At 46.5% G+C, this 20,013-nt stretch overlaps 1 protein-coding gene across 3 annotated transcripts in view; it reads left to right on the top strand.

The window, feature by feature from the left end:
- The window catches only part of ASAP1 (ArfGAP with SH3 domain, ankyrin repeat and PH domain 1), a 339,203-nt gene that overhangs the window by 288,900 nt on the left and 30,290 nt on the right, over window positions 1-20,013 (top strand). For all 3 annotated transcript variants that reach the window (XM_040625648.1, XM_008689380.2, XM_008689378.2), the window contains exons 16-24: window positions 4,341-4,504; window positions 6,099-6,232; window positions 8,029-8,120; window positions 12,852-13,038; window positions 13,259-13,344; window positions 14,675-14,790; window positions 14,933-15,000; window positions 15,992-16,099; window positions 18,341-18,569. In XM_040625648.1, the coding sequence (XP_040481582.1) occupies window positions 4,341-4,504; window positions 6,099-6,232; window positions 8,029-8,120; window positions 12,852-13,038; window positions 13,259-13,344; window positions 14,675-14,790; window positions 14,933-15,000; window positions 15,992-16,099; window positions 18,341-18,569 (1,184 nt within the window). The remainder of the gene's footprint in view (window positions 1-4,340; window positions 4,505-6,098; window positions 6,233-8,028; window positions 8,121-12,851; window positions 13,039-13,258; window positions 13,345-14,674; window positions 14,791-14,932; window positions 15,001-15,991; window positions 16,100-18,340; window positions 18,570-20,013) is intronic.

Below are 20,013 nucleotides of genomic sequence, written 5' to 3'. Positions count from 1 at the left end.
AGGTTATAAGTACTCTGAGCTCTGGGTGCAGGTCCCACTGGCCTAGAAGCAACCGGGAGGAATAAAACGGAAGCAACTGGTGGTTAGACGTTACCGATCTGGGGTTGACCAACTAGAGAGTGGCTCAAAAAGAAAGAAGAACAGGAGGTCAGGAGGGCTGGCCGTCCACCCTCAGACTCAGGGAGGTCGTACTTCGTGAGATCATACTGTGCTTAAAGAGCGTCAGCAGAGGTTTGAAAACGAGGACACTGAGAGGCAGGGTGCCCGTGGTCACAGTCCCAGGAACCGCGGGGTCTTATGGTCAAGTTAGGGAAGGAGGTCCTTCGGGGTACAGGGGGTCTGTCATTGCCCAGTATTGGTGCTCACTGTGCCAACGGGGGCTCACTAACCGTCTCTCTAATCAAGTCAGTCACAAGGTTGGCTTACTTATGCCCGTTTTGCAGGTGATTAAACTCTGAGTTGGGGTTGACAGTCCTTACAGATGAGGAAGCACAAGCCTGAGACTGAGGTCCTCCAGCAGGACGGGTGTCACACTGGATGGAAACATGCTGCTTAACCTCAGTGAGGTTAAGGGACTTGTTTTGACCCCAACACAAAATCGTAAATGTGTGATTGGAATACTGGCCCCAGTGCCCATGCGGGTACGCCGTGTCCAGTTCATCACACTGATGCCGTAAAATGTTCAGCTGTGTGATGAGAGTCCACAGGTTGCAGGGCAGGAACTCGGAGGGGACGGTTGAAGAGTCCAGACCATTACCATTACGTTTGCCTTGACTGGGTTCGCACCGCTTGGTTTACTTTTAGGAACTTCAGCCCCTCCGTTCTAAGACAAGGGAACAGCAGTAGGCACTTGGTTAAGGCCCCTTTTGGAAGGTAGCCATGAAAGGTGATGCGAGCAGACGAGCATCCCTGGTGGAAGATGGGGGTTACTGGGACCTGCTAGAGAAGGCGCAGCAGGCAGTCACATGGGGGGGGGCACTCCAGACGCATGTCCCATTAAGAATCTCCTGTACAGAATTCCAAAATCACCTTGGAATATTGCTTCCCTGTCACATATTTCACTCTTTCCTCCTCTTTTTAAACCCCTACATGGGAGGACAGGTAAGAGATTTGTGTGAGGCAGGGAACGTATCTGCTTCTTTTTTGGTCATATCTCGAACCCAAGCTCTTAGTATTATATTTACTCTGTGACTTAGAGAGAACTCAGTCCCAGTTTGGTCAAAGAACAGGCTTCTTGCCTGTGGGACTTAACACCCTTTCGTGGAAGGCTTGCTTGGCCCATCCAGCAGCTGTGACACATTTGCACTTGGCCTTCTCTGGGGCTGGTGGTGGCGACAAGGGGCTTCATTTTGAATGACGTGGGAGGGAATGGCATTCTGTAGACACACACACACACACACACACCCCACCCCACAGGAGGCTTCAGTTCCTCATTTACTTTCAAGCTACATAGAGACAGTTTCACGGCTTCACTGAGTTTCTTTCTCATGTGAAGGTGTCCAGTGGAATTAAACATGGAAGACATTCTCACCGAGGGAGGAGGTGGGTCCTAGACAAAGGGCAGCTGCGTGTTTGTTTCGTCAGGCTGAGGACACCTGGTCCAGGCTTCGCCCCTAGTGGCCTTTTCACCTGGAGCTGATCATCCCACCTCAGTCTCCTTGTCAGTAAGAAGGAGATCACAGACCTTGCTCTCAGGGCTTTGGGACTAAAGATAAAATGCATTAAGTTCCTAGTACAGTGCCCACAGTATTAATCCTGTAAGCTCAAAGCGACCTTAGAGTCTTAAAATACAACAGTGAGTATTTTCTTTCTTATACTTTTTGGTATGCTGTTTCTTTGAAATAATTTAAAAGTTTATTTTTTAATTGTCAGAAGTAGTTGCTTTGGTTCTTGATCCTTTGAAATGTAGCCAATTCGCTCCACCAAATTTGAATTATTCCTCCAGAAAGTTAATCATCTTTAAAACATGTATTTTCTAATTATCAGTACCAACTCCTTTATTTCTGATTTGTCCTGATCTCTTGAATGAGGAGGTAGACGTGGTATAATGAAGGAACCCCAGAAAGGGACGGAGGTTTAGGGGGTCAGCAGCATGTTTCCATCCAGTGCGACACCCGTCCTGCTGGAGGACCTCAGTCTCAGGCTTGTGCTTCCTCATCTGTAAGGACTGTCAACCCCAACTCAGAGACTTGCTGGAGGATTACATCTCAAAAATTATGGGGGGCACGCCTGGGTGACCTAGTCGGTTACGCGTCCAGCTCTTAATTTCGGCTCAGGTCATGATCTCCGAGTCATGAGATTGAGCCCTGCGTCTTGCTCTGTGCTGGTGTGAAGCCAGCTTGGGATTCTCTCTCCCTCCCTTCTGCCCCGCCCCCCACTGCTCATGCTCTCACTCTAAAAAAAAAAAATTATAGTCCTTGGCATGCAGTAGACCCTGGTATGTTAGATAGCCAGAATATCATAATGCTTAAGGAAAGCAAAGCAGAGACTCTGCGGACGGAGTGAAAACTCCAGTAAACAACAGTGCCACTGATTAAATATACTGTTGAGCCCCGTGTTTTGAATTGTTTTTAAGAAACCGGTTTCTGATTTCTAACTTGAGACTAAATGATAGAAAAAAAATATTCTTTAATTTAGAAGGTATTGAATGACCCCACCCCCACCGCCCCATTCCTAGCTGTTGATTTTGAGGTGTTGAGTTTTCGGCTGCAGAGTGAAAACGCTGAGCTGTGCAGATGTATTTGTTGTAACACACGGAAGCTTTGCGCCTCCTGCAGTCACAGTGCCTTGCAATTCACGCAGTCCAGGTAATTTGGTTTGTAATTCTCATTGTGTCACTCGAACTTACTCAAAACCTTTTGTGGATAGCCCTTTGTGTTGTATCTGTGTCACCTACGAGGCACACGAAAAACCGAGACTCTGTTCTGAACCTCTGTGCTCTCTGTTGGGGGCAGTTATTAGCTGTCTGCACAGTAGGTGAGGACAAGCTGCGGTTTGGAACTGTTTTTCATTTGCTTCTTTAAAAAAAGTTAACTGGAGTGCCTGGGTGTGGTTCAGTCTGTTAAGAGTCTGCATTCTGCTCAGGTTGTGATCCCAGGGTCCTGGGATTGAGCCCTGCGTCAGGCTCCCTGCTCCATGGGGAGCCTGCATCTCCCCCTGCCTGCTGCTCTCCCTGCTTGGGCACGTGCACGCGCGTGCTCTCTCTCTCTTTCTCTCTATCAAATAAATAAAATCTTTTTTTTTTAAGTTAACTTAGGTTTTTTTCCTCGTTCATGAAAGTAATACAAGCCCATTATAGGTTTGGGGAATTATAGAAAGGCAGAGTCAAGCAATCCATCTATCCATTATTCCTACAGGAAATTACTCAGAAAAAGCCATTATTAACATTTTGGTGAATTTCCTTCTAGCCTTTTTTTCCCCAAACAGAAGTACCTAAAACCCTATATATCTTTAAATTTAGGATTATATCACATAAACAGTTTCTTCTTGCTTATTTCACAAAACATTATATTGTGAGCATTTCCCCAATGTCATCCAAACTTTGAAAACAAAAAGTTGAAAACAGAAGTTGAAACTTTTTTCAACTATACTTCAATTCTAAAAGATCAATCTAGAAAAATGAGTTGAAAATTTAAATTGTAATGCCTGATTAACTGTTCTACTCTGCGGTTATTTTGTGCTTTAATAACGAACCCTTGTTGTTGTGTATTTCGGTGCTTTTATGCCTAGACCAGTAGCAGACAGTGGTTTTGTTCAGTTCATGCTGTGATCATGGCTGTATATGTGATTTCATAGTCTGTACTTTTTTATTTCATATTATTAACATCAGCACGTTTCTGTTACCATAGCTCTGCCACAAGCATGAAATCTCGTGGCTGCCCATGACATAGCCCTTCGTTTTCACATCCAAGGCCCCCCACCCCACAGTGGACTTCCAGAGAACAGAAGCCTTGGGCTAAACTATTTCTTGCCTTCTGTCCATTCGTTACCAGTTCTTTCTCATCCTTGAGCGTTGGGTTGGTCCCACGCCGAGTCCTCTTCATTCTGACATTTGCTTTCTTCATGCACACACCTTGTCACCCCTGCAGGCCCTCGGTGGTGTGGATTTTAACCTCTCCTCTGTTTCTCTCCCCGGTCTCATTTTCTCCAACATGTTGCTTTGCATTCTTTTAACTTTCTTTCCTTTGGATTTAATTTCTTTCATTTTTTTTCCTCACTTTATTGCTAGGGGGGATGGGGCATCTCTTTTGGAAGTTCTTGACGAAGACAGATTTTTTGCAGTGGCAGGGGACAACAGTGGCCTTGCTCTCATGTCTCCTTCCTTTCATTTGCAACAACAGATGGATATCAGTGTTGACAAATAGCAAAGAAGAGGCCCTCACCATGGCCTTCCGTGGAGAGCAGAGCACGGGGGAGAACAGCCTGGAAGACCTGACAAAAGCCATCATTGAGGACGTCCAACGGCTCCCTGGGAATGACGTCTGCTGCGACTGTGGCTCGTCAGGTATTTGCCCTCAGACTTGATCAGGCTTCTTAAACAGCCGTTCTCCTCCCATAGAATAAACATGAGGGTTATTTAAATCCTTATCTCCTTATGGACACAGACACACACCCACCACGTATTTCCAGCTTGAATGGTCCCACCTCTCAGCTGCTTTTTTTTTTACACGTGCTCTTCGCTCAGCCTGGAAAACTCCCACCCGCTCTCCTCAAATGCCCCAAATGGCCACCTGCCCAAACGCTACCAGTTAAGTGAGCGCTGTGGACATACGGACAGAGCCCTGGACGCAGAGTCCATTGTCCTGGTTTTGAGTCACCAGCCTGCCACTCACAGCCTGGATGCCAAGTGCCGTTACCAGGCTCCCTTCAGTTTCCTGTCCTAAAATGGGACAATAAACCTCTGTGATTGAGGGCTTAATGCGATGCTATATCTGAAATTGTCCCAGCGCTTTGTTTATTACTTTCCTTCCTTTTTGCTCAGTGAACCCCCCCAACCTCTCTGTCACATGGGTGTCACCTTCCCCCAAACTTCTGTTTTCAGGTAGCTTTTGTATTACTTAGGTATTAGATGGTCAGTACATGTGCTCCGTGCTTATACTGTAACGAGGACCCCGCCAGCTGTTTTAGCTTCTGTTCTCTTACTGAATCCTCACAGATGCTCTGTGAGCAAGATGCGCATAGCCTCACCATTTTACAGATGAGAAAACTAGGGGACTCCGAGAAGTTGAGTGACCTCCCAAAGTCACACATGTAGTAGGGATCAGAGCTGGAGGCAAACCTGTGGTTCTTCAGCATCATGATGTACGTTCTAGTTGTTTTCCTTGTGAAAATGGACTTCTCCGTACACCGTGCCACGAGCACCTCAGAGACACGTGTCCCAGTTTCTGCTGTGTTCGTGTCCCTATGTGATGGTGACTCGCACGCTCACATAGTGAGGGTGTGGCAGAGGAGTCGGAAGACCTCGGGTACTGACCACTCAGGAAGAAGCTTGCCACAGCGAGTGAACCCTGAAGGTTTTGGTAACGTGGGAATACTCATTCCCCCTGGGGTGGAGCCCTTGGGGGCTGTGGACATAGCTTAGATCTGTGAAAGAAGCCTTTGACGTTCGTTATTTATAGCTGTCGTCTTACCAGGAGGTGCTTGTGGAGAAGCTGTGACCAGAATGGGGCGTCAATGCGGGTTGTAACTGGAAGGTTAAGGACACCTTATGAACCGTGTCCCCGTGAGCCGCACGCCAGTCCGTTGCTGCCGTGGATGACAGCAGCGCTGAGGGAGTACCTCTGGCAGGGAGGGCTCATGGGGCCTCTCGAAAGTTCTTCTCGCATTTTCACAAGATAAAAAACTTAATTTTGTTTTCAGTTCAATATTGAAAGAAAAATATTTTTTATGTCTTTTATCACCCATATCACCCTCTGAGAAGCTGGTAAGCTTCCTAGGAGCCCCTAAGCGCAACTGCAGGCAGCCATGTTTTCCATTTAAATCTTTCCCTTTTAATTCTTAACAAGTTTTACTACTCTTATTTTAGCTTCCTTTGTAGTTGGCACACAAAAATTAGGTCGTGTTTGTTTCATTGTCTTCGAAATCTTCTTTCCTCACAGAACCCACCTGGCTTTCGACCAACTTGGGTATTTTGACCTGTATAGAATGTTCCGGCATCCATAGGGAAATGGGGGTTCACATTTCTCGCATTCAGTCTTTGGAACTAGACAAACTAGGAACTTCTGAACTCTTGGTGAGTAGTGACCTGTACTTGGAAATGTATGTTGTCATAAATATATGTAACATGTGTATTTGGGGTGTCCTGTCTCTCCTGGGTACAGAGAGTTGCAGTTCTTGAATTTTGTGAATTTGCATATGGATATTTAAAATGTAAATTTTGTGGTATGTAATGTTGATTATTTCTGTTTCCTTTCTAAAGAACTGGTGAATCATACATTTCTATAATTAGTTCACCTAAACTGGCTCTTTTCTTCTGGGGTGAGCTTTTTCAAAGCTGTCTTCTTCTTTCAGAATTAGTTTTTATATGATTCACTCACTAGAAGACCAGTAAAGGGAATTAGGTGTTAAACTCACATGATCATTTTACTTCATGGCCTGTGTTACTAAAAATAGTGATTAAAGGGGGCGCCTGGGTGGCTCAGTCGTTAACGTCTGCCTTCGGCTCAGGGCGTGATCCCTGCGTTCTGGGATCGAGTCCCACATCAGGCTCTTCCGCTGGGAGCCTGCTTCTTCCTCTCCCACTCCCCCTGCTTGTGTTCCCTCTCTCGCTGGCTGTCTTTCTCTGTCAAATAAATAAATAAAATCTTTAAAAAAAAAAAAGATCTTACCAAAAAAAAATAGTAACTAAAGAATCTTTCTTTGTCCTTGCTGTTTGTAAGTTTGTAGAAGCCTTTTGGCTACCGCCATAAAGCCCATCATTCCTTAACCATAACTTCTTCCAAGCAACAATGGTCTGTGTTTGTGTGAGCCCCTGATTTAGGAAGTAGCAGATTTAGGAAGTATCATAACTCCCTGATTCATATCAGGATTAGAGAAAAAGGGCTCTGATCTGATACTTAACACATTCTTCTTTAATGTGGAAGTGGTGTCACTCTGTCTCCTTGACTTAAGGTAATGAAACCCAGTTGACAACTAGAAATAGGGAGATTCCAAGTCCTAATCACTTGCCAGGTGATAAACCCAAGATTTTTACCCCAGAGACCTGACAGCACAAATGTTTCTTAAGCCTTGCGTTGCTCCCCAAATTACCTGAATGACCAGAGGCCCTTCAGGACAGATTTTCCTGGAAGGGTCTTGAACCCAGAAGCAGAATGCTTCCTGCAGCATTTTTACATGTATCCCAGATATAAAGGATCCTATCTCCTTCTCTGTCCAGTAAATCTGCTCAGTCTAAAAACGAGATGTGGTAGAGATTGAAGAAAATAGCTGCCATTAAGCATTTACCTGGATTCATGTGTGTAACCTGCTGTCTAATCTCAGAGTATATGTTGGAGAGGGCATATCCTATCCTATTCTAGCATTTATCACATTGTATTTGTAAAAATCATTGGTTTTCTTATCAACGGCCCCGCTAATCTGTTGGCTCCTATACGAAGGAGTGTGGTTTACCCCTGTCTTTATTTCCAGCACCCTAAAGTTCTGCGCCGGCACATAGTAGGTGCTCGGTAAATATTTGTTGACTAGATGGATGAATGGTTTGTATCCTGAGTCAAATGAGGGGAAGATACATATTCAGAAATCTCAAAAGCAGGGGCACCTGGGTGGCGCAGTCGTTGGGTGTCTGCCTTCGGCTCAGGGCGTGATCCCGGTGCTCTGGGATCGAGCCCCACATCAGGCTCCTCCGCTAGGAGCCTGCTTCTTCCTCTCCCACTCCCCCTGCTTGTGTTCCCTCTCTCGCTGGCTGTCTCTCTCTGTCAAATGAATAAATAAAATCTTTAAAAAAAAAAAAAGAAATCTCAAAAGCAAATAATAGGAAACTTTTTAATTTGTAATAAAGAGTGGCTGTATCGTGTTTTGTTTATGTTACAGCTGGCCAAGAATGTAGGAAACAATAGTTTTAATGATATTATGGAAGCAAATTTACCCAGCCCTTCGCCAAAACCCACCCCTTCAAGTGATATGTAAGTATTTCTAATATACTGAATTCTTTACCAGTCTGTAATTGTTTTTCTGCCCTCACAAGCAACGTCTTAATGGTTATAGTATTTTTTTCCCAGAGGAAACCCCAATAGGAGGAAAACTCAGAGCAAAGAAAAGCATGTGGGAGTGCATTTCTAGAATGCACAAATTACATTCACTGAGACCGTCCAGTAGGTAGCTGCCGCGGCTCTGCAGAGCATACCTCTGCGTAAGGGTGGTTATCTCCAAATCACGGCATGTTGTGATAAACAGGACACAGACAAAAGCGATGGCCCATTCTGATTAGGAGGGCAAAAGTCCAAACGCTTTCCGGTGAGGCTGTGGGGAAGCAGACACTCTGTCTCAGGCGTTGCAGGGGGTTTGCTAATGGTACCTTGCCCAGGAGGAGCAAAATAGCCAAATTTATCACAGTCATCAGTGTATGTACTTTCTGACTTTGCAGAGCCCCTCCTGGGGATTTACTCCTGTAATAGGAAAAGATGAGGAACAAAACAAGCATTTATCTGTAGGCCTCTGATTAAATTGTTTATGGCACAGCCGCATTGCAGAACGCTATGCAGATGTGAAAAGAATAAGGAAGCTGCTAACATCCTGATCGGGGACAATCTCCATTAGAAATTACCGTTAGGTAAATAGCGAGGTGTAGAGCTCTGCACCAGACCCCCTGCCTTCAGCTCAGGGGAACACAGAAACATGTATATTTATTCGTGTCTGCGTGAAGAAACACAGGCAAATACTCAGGAAACTAACAAAAGTGCTTACTCTGTGGTCTCGGGCATAAAACAACCTCAGCACACAGTTTTTCGTTATCATTTTTATTTTGGAATCCTGAATCTTTAAACCTATTAACATTTTTTTCACATTCAGTTTACACTTAAAGTTTTTAAAAACCGTGCATGAACAGGAAGACGGCTCCTGTTCCAGCTCGGCTGAGCAGGGGAGCCTCTGAAGCAGACGCCCACCTGAGTGTCCGCCACACCCCTCCTGGGTGGTTACTCAGGCACCAGATCTGCCGAGCACTGGAACTCGGGCGTTCAAGAAACATGATGTGTTCAGTCCGAAATCATGACATGAGATACCATCTCCCAGCGGGCCTCTCGGCAGTGGTCCTTTCTTGAATTCAGCAAATGTGTGCTGTGTGCTCACTGCAAGCTTCGTAGTAGGTTAGGTGCTGGGGAGAGGGCAAAACACGAACTAGATGTAAACTCTGTCCTCGTGATACCTGCCGTCTGGAGAGGAAGGTGGCAGTTAACCAAGAAGTCAGACACTCCGTTCCTTATTCATAGCTGTGAAAGTGTCACAGAAGGGGCGCCTGTGTGACTCAGTCGGTTAGGCATCTGCCTTTGGCTCAGGTCATGATCCCAGGGTCACGACAGCTCCTGTCCTGCATTCTGATTGTAGAGAGGAAGACACAGGTAGGAGAGGTAGTGGGTACTCTGAAGAAAATCTAGCAGGATAAGGGGGTGAAGCGTAGGAGACATTGTCCTTGGGATGGTCAAGGAATACCTCTGAAGACTTGACATTTGATGAAGATGTGAAGGACACAAAGGACACGCGTGGGGTGGGTGGTGAGGGGAACAGGCCTGGCAGATGGATCAGTAGTTGTGGGCACGTGCACACAGTAACAGGAAGGCAGGTGTGGCTGGAGGGGGCTGAGCTAGGACAGTGGTCGCAGATGCCATGCAAAATGGCAGTGGGACCAGGTCGCAGAGGGCCTTATAGGTCATGGAATGTTTGGGGATTTTCTTCTCTGTGATTAGAAGGCTTTAAACAGAGGGAGTGACTGTTAAATGCTGCTAAACACCCTACAATGAGTAGGACAGCAACTGTGACAAAGAATCATCCAGCCACAGTGTCACTAGGGCTGAGGTTGAGAAAACCCGCTGTGGCTGGTATGTGAAGGACAGATGGAGAGAGACTGAGGAGAAACTTACCCAGGTCCACTGAGAAACAGAGATGGTATGGACTAAGATGGTAGCAGCGAAGGTGGTAGAAAGTCGTTGAATTCTCAGTATGTTTGGAAGGGAGAGCCAACAGGATTTGCTAATCACTTCAAGCACAGGACATGTAACTAAATTGTCAAGATGATGCCCAAGGTTTGGGGCTGAGCATCTAGGTAAATAAGCAGTACCATTACCTGCACCGGGGTAAGTGGGAAGGACCAGGTTTGGTGGGGACACAGGGCAAACTGTCTCTCATCAGCCATCAGGTAGAGCTGTGGTGTCAACTTTCAGACAAGTCTGTTTTCCACCTTCCCTGTCGTCCCATGTCAGAAAGCCTTTACTGCCAGCGCCTCCAGCTGAGTGCCCAGAAAGAGGTAAACATCATGCCTGTGGAGAGCTCAGGAACTTCCTACAGCCACGGAAGTAGAGACCCAAGGTTGGAGGTGCTCTTCAGTGGCCAGGGGCATCTCCCCGTGTGATACCTGAGTGCCCTCGGCATCATTTCTGCCAAATTATTGTGCAGCATTTGCACGACACTTCAGTGCCAGGAAGCCTCCATGGAGACCGTTCTCTCAGATTTATGTCCCATGGCTTCCCACCATTGATCCTCACTCTGCCATCTTGGACTATACTAGAAAGGAAGCTTATGTATGAACCCACAGCCGTGTGTCATTCTTTGCTTCCTGGAAGGCAGTAAGACCGGTATGATTACTAATATTTTACAGATGAGGAAACTGAGGCATAGCTTTACCCAGGGTCACATGGATAGCATCTGATATCAGAATTGAATCAAGCGATTTCATTCTTAAATCTGATATTCCATCCATCACACAGTAGCTGCCTTTCAAACTTTTTAAAGTCACATGCAGTGGGAGACTAGAAGCCAGGCTTAAGCCAATCTCTAGGTGTCTGGAAGTCCTCCAGGTCATCAGGCCATGGCCTTCTTAGAAGAACTTTGACCTAAGTGTAAAGGACACCCATGAAAGTAAGAAGGTCACTGAGCAGAATTTGCAAGTCACCAAAGGCAGTGTGCTGCCATCAACCAGCTCCCCCCTTCACTGCTGGCCCAGAACAAAAGGAAGAGGCATCAGCTTGGTTTTAAACAGTGATTCCTGGCTGTGGGATGGAGCGGGGGGGGAGGACGGGGGGACAACAGCCATCTCCACGGATGGAATAGCTTTTTCTGAGCAAGAAATGTTATGTCCCGAGTTAGAGCTTTCTCAGAAAGAAAGCACCTTATAGGTGCTGTACATTCTTTAATTCAAAATACACCAATGAGTTATTCTCCCATTTTCAGATGAAAAAGCTAAAGCTCATGAAGGTGAAGTAGTTTGCCCAAGGTCGTGCAGCTGGCGTGCTATAAGAGCTAGGATTTGAACCATTTACTGCTTTTTTATTAAGTGGCTCATGTAACTGGGAAAATCATGGGATAAGTTCAGGTGTGGCTGGCTCCAGGATGTCAGACAGTAGCATCTGGACCCTAGCTCGCTCGCCCAACTCTTCTTTCCCTTCGTCTGAGCGGACTTCTGTCTCTACCTTTTACCAAAGGTGGCAAAAGTTACCATCGGGCCACTTAGGTCAGGTACTGACACCTGGTCATTGGGAGGGGGGCTCAGTCCTGGAGCTTGGGACAGAATTGGAAGTGAAATCGGTAGGGGAAGAAAGGGATAAAGAAAGGGGGGGTAATCAGAAGGGGGAATGAAGCATGAGAGACTATGGACTATGAGAAACAAACTGAGGGCTTCAGAGGGGGGGTGGGTGGGGGAATGGGATAGACCGGTGATGGGTAGTAAGGAGGGCACGTATTGCATGGTGTACTGGGTGTTACACGCAACTAATGAATCATCGAACTTTACATCGGAAACCGGGGATGTGTACTGTATGGTGACTAACATAATATAATAAGAAATCATTAAAAAAAAAAGAATTGGAAGTGGAGAAAGGGTGAGTCCTCAAAAAGAAAAACGCACACACCCACTCAGACTTTGGGAGTGTTACCCATGACAGTCTCCTGCTCACAACTGAACCTGCAGGAAAGACCACCCCCTTTATTCTGGAGCTCAGTGCTTGGCCTGTGGGAGTGACTTTAAGGACAGCCTTTGTGAGCCTCAGATCCCGTACCTGTTAAAATAGGGAGTTGTACCAGATGACTAAAATTTTTTCAATGAAGCTCTGGAAACTTCACTGATCTTTTAGAATTGTTCTTTTAAAAATTCTTAATTTCTTTGTATGCTTATGTATATATGAACTTGAAGTAGTACATAGCAAATTTCTCAAGCTGTTCAAGGTGGAAAAGAAATCTGCTGTGGGGGCGCCTGGGTGGCTCAGTCGTTAAGCATCTGCCTCCGGCTCAGGGCATGATCCCAGCGACCTGGGATCAAGCCCCGCACTGGGCTCCCCACTCAGTGGAAGCCTGCCTCTTCCTCTCCCACAACCCTTACTTGTATTCCATCTCTCGCTGGCTGTCTCTCTCTCTGTCAAATAAATAAATAAAATCTTAAAAAAAAAAAAAGGAAATCTGCTATGATCTATGTGCCCATTAACTTTATAACTATTTACTGCTTGCATGTATACTAGTAAATATATAAATCAGTTTCTTCATCCCATCTGTGATGAGATAACTTGGTCTAAAACCTGGTTTAAATCCTGAAAGGAGTCTAGCAGAGTGTATCTCAGTTAAAGAGTACTGTTTTTCAGGAAAATGTAGATTCTTCTTAGCTTGTAGAAAGAAAAAAAAATCTTTGTTCATATTGCTTTGTTCTGTTTTAGGACTGTACGGAAAGAATATATCACTGCGAAGTATGTAGATCATAGGTTTTCAAGGAAGGCCTGTTCATCTTCATCAGCTAAACTGAATGAATTGCTCGAGGCCATCAAATCCAGGGATTTACTTGCACTAATTCAAGTCTATGCAGAGGGAGTAGAGCTAATGGAACCACTGCTGGAACCCGGACAGGTAAGGCTCCACTGAAATCATAGCATAAAAAAGAATGTGGAAAATGAGTTTAAAAGGTAATGAGATTGTAATACATTGAGTGACCATATCTAAATCAGGACAATTTGAGAGTGAAAGGAGTACTATTAATAATTACTTCCAGGTAACTGATGTGAATAAAGCTGCTGTAGGCAAAGTAGGACATGTGATTACCCTACTTATACTCATCCTGTCCTTTCAGGAGCTTGGGGAGACAGCCCTGCATCTTGCAGTCCGAACGGCAGACCAGACATCTCTGCATTTGGTTGACTTCCTTGTACAAAACTGGTATGGTTTTCATTTTCTCCGAATACTCCTTATAAGTTAGCGCAAACCAGTCTTCTCAAGGGCCCAGATCAGGAATTGACAAGCTTTCTATAAAGAGCCAGGTACTATTTTAGGCTTTGCAGGCCATGAGGTCTCTGTCGCAGCTATTCAATTCTACCATCATAGTGTGAAAACTGCCATAGGCCATATGTAAATGAGTGAGTATGGCCATGTTCCAATAAAGCTTTATTTATAAAAACAAATGGAGGGCCAGACATGGCCTATGGGCTATAGTTTACCAACCCTTGGCCTAGAAAGATGTAAAATCCTGTCTCTGTCACAATCTGCTGGATTAGGAAAGATTAAAAGAGGGAAGGCTTAACAGCACAAGTCAACAGGATCTATGAGTTTTCTTGTTCATAAGTTCATTATAAAACTACAGTGTCAGGGCGCCTCGGTGACTCAGTCAGTTCGTTAAGCATCTGCTTTCAGCTCGGATCATGATCCTGGGGTCCTGGGATCAAGCCCTGTGTCGGGCTCCCTGCTCAGCAGGCTGTCTGCTTCTCCCTCTCCCTCTCCCTCTCCCCCGCCCACTCGTGCTCTTCTCTCTCTCTCTCTCAAATAAATAAAATCTTAAAAAAAAAAAAAAAAAAAAAAAAACTACAGTGTGTGTGGCTGACTCAATAGCTAATTCAAATTTGGGACATACTAATAGGAGTACATTATTGAACAGAGGAAGTTTGGACTTGCTGTATTCTTCAGTGGGTAGTTCTGCAACCCACAGACTATTAGGAGGAACTGGAGCTCATCCAAAGGCAAGTGGTCAAAATTGCAAGGGGATTTGAACCCACATATGAAGAATGGTGCCCAGACACAAGCCATGTATATAAATGTCCACACCTCTTCCTTAGAGGTAGACAGTGTAATAGTTAAGAGCGTTGGCTCTGGGACAAACTGCCTTTTCTCAGATCCCTGCTCTGTCTTCCATGCCCTGATAGTCTTGAAAGCAGGTACTTCATCCTTTGTGCCTTGGTGTTTTCATCTGTAAAACAAAGGTGGTCATAACCTACCCATTGGGTAGTTGTGAAGATTTCATGAACCCAGGTACATAAAAGCTGAGAGTGTCCCGTAGAAAGCACTCGAGCAGCGCTCGCTATTGCTGTCATTATGGGGCTTATGAATGTAGGTGTAATGTTAGCAGCATCCTCGTTTGCCCTGCTTGTAAGTAGGTCTCAAGCTTGACTCTGTGGTTTGCACAGAAATAAGTAGTTGATCTGTAGCTTTAAATTATATTATTTCTGTCCTATCTAAATCATATTTTAAGTTATATGATAATATTTTAATTTTTTAGCGGGAACCTGGATAAGCAGACGGCCCTGGGCAACACGGCTCTCCATTACTGCAGTATGTACAGTAAACCCGAGTGCTTGAAGCTGCTTCTCCGGAGCAAGCCCACCGTGGGTGTCGGTAAGGGTGGGGCCAAGTGTCTTAATAACAAGAGTCAGCATCCAGTTGGCTAAAACCGAGGCTCACGGGTTACGTTGCTGTCCGTCGCCTTTTCAAGGTAGACCTTAGATAATTATGCCGATTTCTTTTCCCCCTGTTTTAGTGAACCAGGCTGGGGAGACTGCCCTGGACATAGCTAAGAGATTGAAAGCTACCCAGTGTGAAGATCTGGTAAGCAAAACAGAGCTGGGGCACCCATTGGGCACCAGCTGCCTTAAAATGTCATTCTCAGAAACTGGAATTGGGATAAACAGATTCATCTTTCCGAACACTGGCTAAAGAAATTCAGACAAGCACTCTGGCTACATTTGAAAAAATGGTAGAATGATAAATTTGTCATTCCCGTGTCTTTTCGGTGCAGTTACGACATAGGAGCTAAAAGGCATTTGAGAGAGATGATTACCAGACAGGATTGTGAATGAAGGTCATGCTTTTTATGCGCCAGACCCTTAGGCTTTCTCTGCAGCTCAGTAGTAAAGAAGAATTATTTGGAAGCCAATTCCAAAAATTGGGCAAGTAAAGTTCAGAGTATAATGGTTTGCAAAACATTCAGTCATGGCTTCCCCCACCAGCCCCATCCTTTTGATCCCCTTGGTTCTCGATATCACTCTGGGCCTTAGCATAGAGTGATCCTCTTACCCCCAGGGAAGGATGAGACAGGAGAGGTAAGTTCCATCCCCTTGAGCTTCTGTCCAGCGCCGGCTTCAGGCCAGCAGGTGCAGGTTTCTGTTCTTACGAGAATCCTGTGAAGAAGCTGTAGTGCTCCCTCCCCCCATCTTATGGAGAGGGAAAGTGGGCCACGATTGAACCGGCACTGTCTGACTTGAAAGGCCTACCTCTCGTACTTCACTAACTCTGATCTTGCCTTCCCAGCCAGGAGTTTGCACTTTTGAGGTTCATTTTTAATAATATTTAAGAAAGCTTTTAATTTGCGAGAGAAGTCGTGTTACCAAAATAAGAAAGGCTCTGCCTCTAATTCTGGGCCGCTCCTCTGAAGCCAGTCCCACCGCAGCCCAGCCCCGTTTCACCAGAGTTCGGCCCCACCAGCACCTACTGGTGATTCGTTTGAAACTAGGCCCGAGGTGGGATTTGCTCAGTGGTTATGTAACAGTGGGGTGTTTAACACTTAAGTGAACGTGGTTATACCTGCTGTTCCTTTCAGCTTTCCCAGGCCAAGTCTGGGAAGTTCAACCCACACGTCCACGTGGAATATGAATGGAACCTGCGACAGGAGGAGATGGATGAGAGTGACGATGACCTGGATGACAAAGTGAGTGTAAACGGCGCCTCCACGTTCCTGCTGCTGCTCCCAGGTTGCCTGTGCTGTGTAGACGAGATCATTCTTCGCGAGACTGTGTCTGGTCTTGTGACCTGGGGCCAGTTTCTTTGCTTGGTCTTTGGTCCTTGCTGGGTACCACAGCTATATTAGGATTCTCTGGAAAACCAGACCCCATAGGATACGGTTAAGACAGAGGGAGAGAGATCGGAATTTATTTTTAGGAATTGGCTCACGTGATTGTGGGAGCCGGTGAGTCCCTAGGGTATCGGGCAGGCCGGCAGGCTAGAGATTCCAGCAGGAGTTGATGGTGTGGTCTTGAGTCTGGAGGTGCTGAGTCTCTTCGGAAGAGCCCTTCAACTAATTGGATGAAGCCCACCCGCATGATGGAGGGTAATCCCTTTTACTGAAAATCTAATTTCAATGTTAACCCTTCACAACAGCATCTAGACTGGTATTTGACCAAACGCTTGGACACCATAGTCCAGCCAAGTGAACACATTAAATTAGCCATAAGTACAGCTACTTTAAATAAAAAGTTGTGAGGTATTAAGAACTTAAGTATGGACTAGGCAGTGGGAAGCAAGTTGCCTCTGCTACCTCAGATCATCTTTACCAAAAGCCCACTATGGTGTTGTTACTGCCCCATTTTACAGAAGAGAGAACTGACACACATAGGTTTTGCAACCTCTGAGGTCTCAGAGCTAGTAAAGACAGTCTCGGGATTAAACCTCATTTTGTCTGACTCTCATAGATAGTTCATGACTATGTCTGAAAGTTCATTCATGTAGTTTTCATTGGGTATGTGGTTTTTTTTAAGATTTATTTATTTCAGAAAAAGAGAGGGTGGGAGGAGGGGCAGAATGAGAGGGAGAGTCGGTCTCAAGCAGACTCCCCACCGAGGATAGAGCCTGAGACAGGGCTCCATCCCAGGGCCCTGAGATCTTGACCTGAGCTGAAATCAAGAGTTGGACACCCAACCAGCTGTGCCACTGAGGCGCACCCCATATCGGATATGTATTGAGCATTTCCTCTCTCCTAGGCAGCACGTAAGGAATAGTCATACAGGGTGTCCTAAAGACATTCCCCACTGTGAGAAAAGATAAATTACAGTGGATAACCATTATAATAAGAGCCTGGGGGAATCCCTGAGACATGTTCAGAGGACAGAAAAATTGTCTCAGCCTTAGAGAGCAGTGAAGACCTTACCAAGGAAGCAGCATTGGAGATGGGTTTCTGAGGGTAGGGAGGATCTTGCCAGGCAAAGTGGGGAAGAGCGCATCCTTCCAGGGAGGGAGAACAGCATGTACAAAAGCCAAGGGGTTGTGATGGAGCTGGAAGTCTAAGGAATGGTTAGAAGCACAGGGTGTGAGGTGCCTTCAAATGGGTGGGTGGGAGAGGCAAGAGGCTGCCCTGCAGAGACAGGCAGCCCGGATCAGGAAGCACATTATGGGCCAAATTTGGCCTTTGGGCTTTCTCCAAACAGAAGCCAACAGAGATTAATTGTCAGAGGAGCAAGTTTCCCCACCAGCTCTGGCCGTGGTGTGGGAAACATGCTGGAGCTGAAAGCAGCTGCAACCAAGGGCTATTCAGGAGGCCTGGGCTTCCGTGGGGGCTGCTGGGCTCCTGCACCAGGCAGAGATCCCAGCTATCCATGCGGGGCTGGTGGCTCTGGGTGACCTTGAGGCTTCCACCCTGGGGAGTTACGTGGATCCCATGGCTGTCACCAGGAGTGCAAACACAAGGGACACCTTAGAGGCCACTGAAGACAGTTTTGGATCCGAAAGGTCAGGTTTGGACCCACAGGTGCGGATCATCAGGGCACAATGTGGAAGCTACTTTCTAAGGGGATATAAAATAAGAAGGGAGGCGAGGACTGAGAACTCTGACGGGAGAGGGCTGAGCAGGGAAGGAGCACACGATCACACGAGGGTGGGAAAATAGTTCACTGGTACAAGTGTCCTGCAGAGGGCAGGTATCTATTCAGTTAAAGGTTACCGTTGACCGTGCCCTTAGGCTTCGGAATACTTCCGATTGCTAACAAGCGCCTCCCTAGTGTGATCCTGATAACAGTGAACTGAGAATCAGGAGGGCAAGACCCACGTCCTCTTCTTGGGCTGGGTCATGGCTGACCTGAGAGCATGCAGACAGCCACAGGAACCCCACTTCCGGACAGAGTCTGAAGTACAGCCCTTGGTGAATGCCTCACCCCCTGCACTGTTATGTCATCTGCAGCCGAGCCCCATCAAGAAAGAGCGCTCCCCGAGGCCTCAGAGCTTCTGCCACTCCTCCAGTATCTCCCCCCAGGACAAGCTGTCGCTGCCAGGATTCAGCACGCCGAGGGACAAACAGCGGCTTTCCTACGGGGCCTTCACCAACCAGATCTTCGTCTCCACAAGCACAGACTCTCCCACGTCACCAACCACAGAGGCGCCTCCACTGCCTCCTAGAAACGCCGGGAAAGGTATGGGCTTTGAGAAGGGCTCTGCGACTCCATCCTCAAAGCTGGCGGTCTACACAGCTTTGAGGTGAAAACCGCAAGGTGCTTCTGAGTGGCAGAGTACAGAATGTGATGTCAAGGACAGCCTGAAATAGGGGCCTTGCCATTTGCTAAACACCAACAGTAAGATGGTGTTGTGGGCACTCCCCTTGTGTTATGTTGTGCTCATCTCAACAATCCTGTGAGGTACATGCTTTTGTGCCCATTTTACAGATGAGGAAACTAAGGTTTATGAAGGTAGAGTGACTTGCCCAAGGTCACACAGCCTGTAAGTGGTAGAGTTGAGATTCAGTCCCAGGTCCACCTGGCGCCAAACCTCTGTTCTTTCTTGGATGATGTAGTGTGGAATTGCAGTTCTCTTTCAAAAAGTTACTTTTCTCTACACTAAGCTTTCTGTCTTCCGGAGATGTTGGTAGTAATAGCAGTAGATAGTCATGAAGCACTTGCTTTATGACAGGCCCTAAGCCCAGCACTTCTCATCTTATGCTCACAAAATGTGGTGGGTCCTACAGTTGCTGGCATCACACAGACAAGGGAACTGTGGTTCAGAGACGTTGAGTGATTGGCCTAATGTTCTCAGATCTCTTTGATTCTGACCTGGGTCTTGTATGAGCTGAGCCCACTCTCCTGTGCTTTCTGATGAGGATTGTTTTTCCATGAGACACGACCTGGGAAGAACCTTAACCAGAGGAGGGGCATCGTGTAGCGAACTATCCCAAGCCTCCACCAGGCTGGCAGCAGGGCCCGATGGTCCACCGCCCCGGTCTGGGGCAACAAAGTGCTCGTCCCATATCCCACATCCACAGCGACTGCCCAGCTCTGAAAGTCCGTGGATGCCCGCCTGTACGGGGATGAGTTGAGACGCAGAAATGGCAACATTCAGGAGTCACCCCAGCCAGGGGGAAGCTTGGAGTTTGGTCTCAGCCATCAAAGGCAAGTGCAGGCTTCTCCCTGTGTGCTCAGCCCATGCTCACACAGGTTCCAAGGGCCTCTCTGTACACAATGCCATGCCTATTGGAATCACACTGGGGCTATTTTCTGAGAAATGTGAGCTTTATTCAGAACAGAGTTTTTTCAGAGCTTATTCTCCATTGAAATAGTGTTATAAATGGGAGCTGTGTTCTTAGAGAGACCCCAAATGGCCTCATAGATCGTAAAATAGTGGAGAAATGCTAAAATAAGGTTTTGGCATGAACGGTGCTCATCAAAGATAACTAGCGACTGTAATGGAAGAGTGACAGCACACGTGAGCCAGTGGTTTGACCTGCTTAACCCTCCGTACGTTATACTAGAATGTACGTAAATGAGGTTTCAGATTCCTTACTCAAACACAAACCTCTCAGGTTACAGATGTGTTCTACACGGTAATAAGCACACCGCGATCCTGCCCACCTCTGCATAATCCTGT

This window comes from Ursus maritimus, unplaced genomic scaffold, assembly GCF_017311325.1.
Source record: "Ursus maritimus isolate PB19 unplaced genomic scaffold, ASM1731132v1 scaffold_9, whole genome shotgun sequence".
NCBI lineage: Eukaryota > Metazoa > Chordata > Mammalia > Carnivora > Ursidae > Ursus > Ursus maritimus.
Note: the sequence above shows the minus strand (reverse complement) of the source record. Positions and strands in the feature narration are given on the sequence as shown.